The 1,775-nt window shown below is 54.5% G+C and overlaps 1 protein-coding gene across 2 annotated transcripts in view; it reads left to right on the top strand.

The window, feature by feature from the left end:
- Positions 1 to 1,775, top strand: part of ZBTB10 (zinc finger and BTB domain containing 10) — a 37,487-nt gene that overhangs the window by 1,348 nt on the left and 34,364 nt on the right. The window contains exon 1 of one of the 2 annotated variants that reach the window (XM_004386001.2): positions 43 to 859. The exons of the other annotated variant lie outside the window; for it this stretch is intronic. Within the exon in view, the coding sequence (XP_004386058.1) occupies positions 416 to 859 (444 nt within the window). The 5' untranslated portion in view covers positions 43 to 415. Of the gene's footprint in view, positions 1 to 42; positions 860 to 1,775 lie in introns of those variants that run through there. 2 annotated transcript variants of the gene reach the window in all.

The raw sequence follows: 1,775 nt of genomic DNA, 5'->3' as shown, positions 1-1,775 counted from the left end.
GGCCTCGCCTTGGCCGCCCCAGCCGCGGCAGCCCCAGCCGCCAGCGCCGCCCGCGCCTCAGCCGCTCAATGGGCGGGGGGCCGACGAGGAAGTGGCATTGGAGGGCCTGGAGCCCCAGGACCTGGAGGCCGCCGCCGGGGCGGCCGCCGCCGCCGAGGAAGCCAAGGAGTTGCCGCTCCCCCAAGACGCGGGGGGCCCCGCCTCGCTGGGCGGCAGTGGCGCGGGGGGCCCCCTGCTAGCGGAAAGGAACCGTCGGACTCTGGCCTTCCGAGGCGGCGGCGGCGGCGGGGGTCTCGGCAACAATGGCAGTAGCCGCTGCCGCCCCGAGACCTCGGCGTGGCGCCTGAGACATTTCAATGGGCGAGGGTCGGCGGCCGTGGACCTGGAGCTGGACGCGCTGGAGGGGAAGGAGCTGATGCCGGACGGCGCGTCCCTGAGCGACAGCACCGAGGACGAGGAGGAGGGGGCGAGCCTGGGCGACGGCAGCGGGGCGGAAGGCGGCAGCTGCGGCAGCAGCAGGCGGTCGGGCGGCGATGGCGGGGACGAAGCGGAGGGCAGCGGTGTGGGCGCTGGCGAGGGAGAGACTGTCCAGCCCTTCCCGCTGGCGCGCCCCAAGTCCCTCCTGCAGAAGCTCCACTGCTCCTTCCAGAGCTCCTGGCTCAAGGATTTCCCGTGGCTGCGCTATTCCAAGGATACTGGCCTTATGTCTTGCGGCTGGTGCCAAAAGACCCCTGAGGACGGGGGAAGCGGGGACCTTCCCCCGGTGGGGCATGATGAGCTTTCGCGAGGGACCCGCAACTACAAGAAGACCCTCCTCCTGAGGCACCACGTCTCGAGCGAGCACAAAGCCAACGCCCAGGTACGGTATATCCTGCTTTGGCTGTTTGAGATTTCTTCGGGAGAGGCTCGTCAGCTAAAAACCTCGTTTTCCTGCGTGAAGGCATGGTTCCAGTTAGGAGCGAAGCAGGGAGGCTGGGCGTGGGGGGTTGGAAAGCCTGGGAACAAGTTTGTAAAAGTTTGTGTGTGTGTGTGTGTGTGCTGGCGGTGGGGGAGATGACAATTTTCCAGTCGTAGCGCAGAGTTGGTTTATTTTTTTGTGACATTTTTTTTTTTTTTTTTTTGCTGTCTCATGAGATTGAATCGAAAGTTTAAGAAAGCGAGGTCGAAGTTCTTAACCTGAAAGGTTGATTCTGCGCTGAAAAACTTAATTAGCTGTGATTTTAGAGAAGCTGCCTTAGCTGCATAGTCCTTTAAGATTGTGTGCTGGTGAAAGGCAAATCTGGCATCTCTTTGAAGAATGAATTAAACACTTTCCTAAACCTTTGACGCTACCCCTTTGAGGAAAACATCCAACCAGAAAGTTCTTTGTATCAGGTCAGGATAACGTGAAATAGGAGAGCAGTATGTAGATGTAGAGGAAGCTGTTTGGGATAACACTCCTTTCTTGTGAATAATTTTACTAAATTTATTTTTGTTGAACTTCTTGGGCGAGGGAAAAAGGCTTGCTTTTGGTTAACTATTGTAGTTTTTATTTAACTTGTTTGCATCTACCCAGATTTCTTGTGTTGGGCTTTTCTAATTTTCAAAAAGTTGCTTATAAATGTAGTTTACATTAAGTACTTTGAACTTAGCATTAGATTAATGCTTAGAATTAATGTGAAGTTATTCGTATTAAGTAATTGATTTGAACTGGTAGACAATTTATTTACCAAAGTACCTGCAATCATTTAAGACCTTAGTTACAAAACAAGAGAGCTGTTCTTAGTCCTTGTTTT

Source organism: Trichechus manatus, unplaced genomic scaffold, assembly GCF_000243295.1.
Source record: "Trichechus manatus latirostris isolate Lorelei unplaced genomic scaffold, TriManLat1.0 scaffold00152, whole genome shotgun sequence".
Classification (NCBI taxonomy): Eukaryota; Metazoa; Chordata; class Mammalia; order Sirenia; family Trichechidae; genus Trichechus; species Trichechus manatus.
This window is presented reverse-complemented; position numbering and strand designations above follow the sequence as displayed.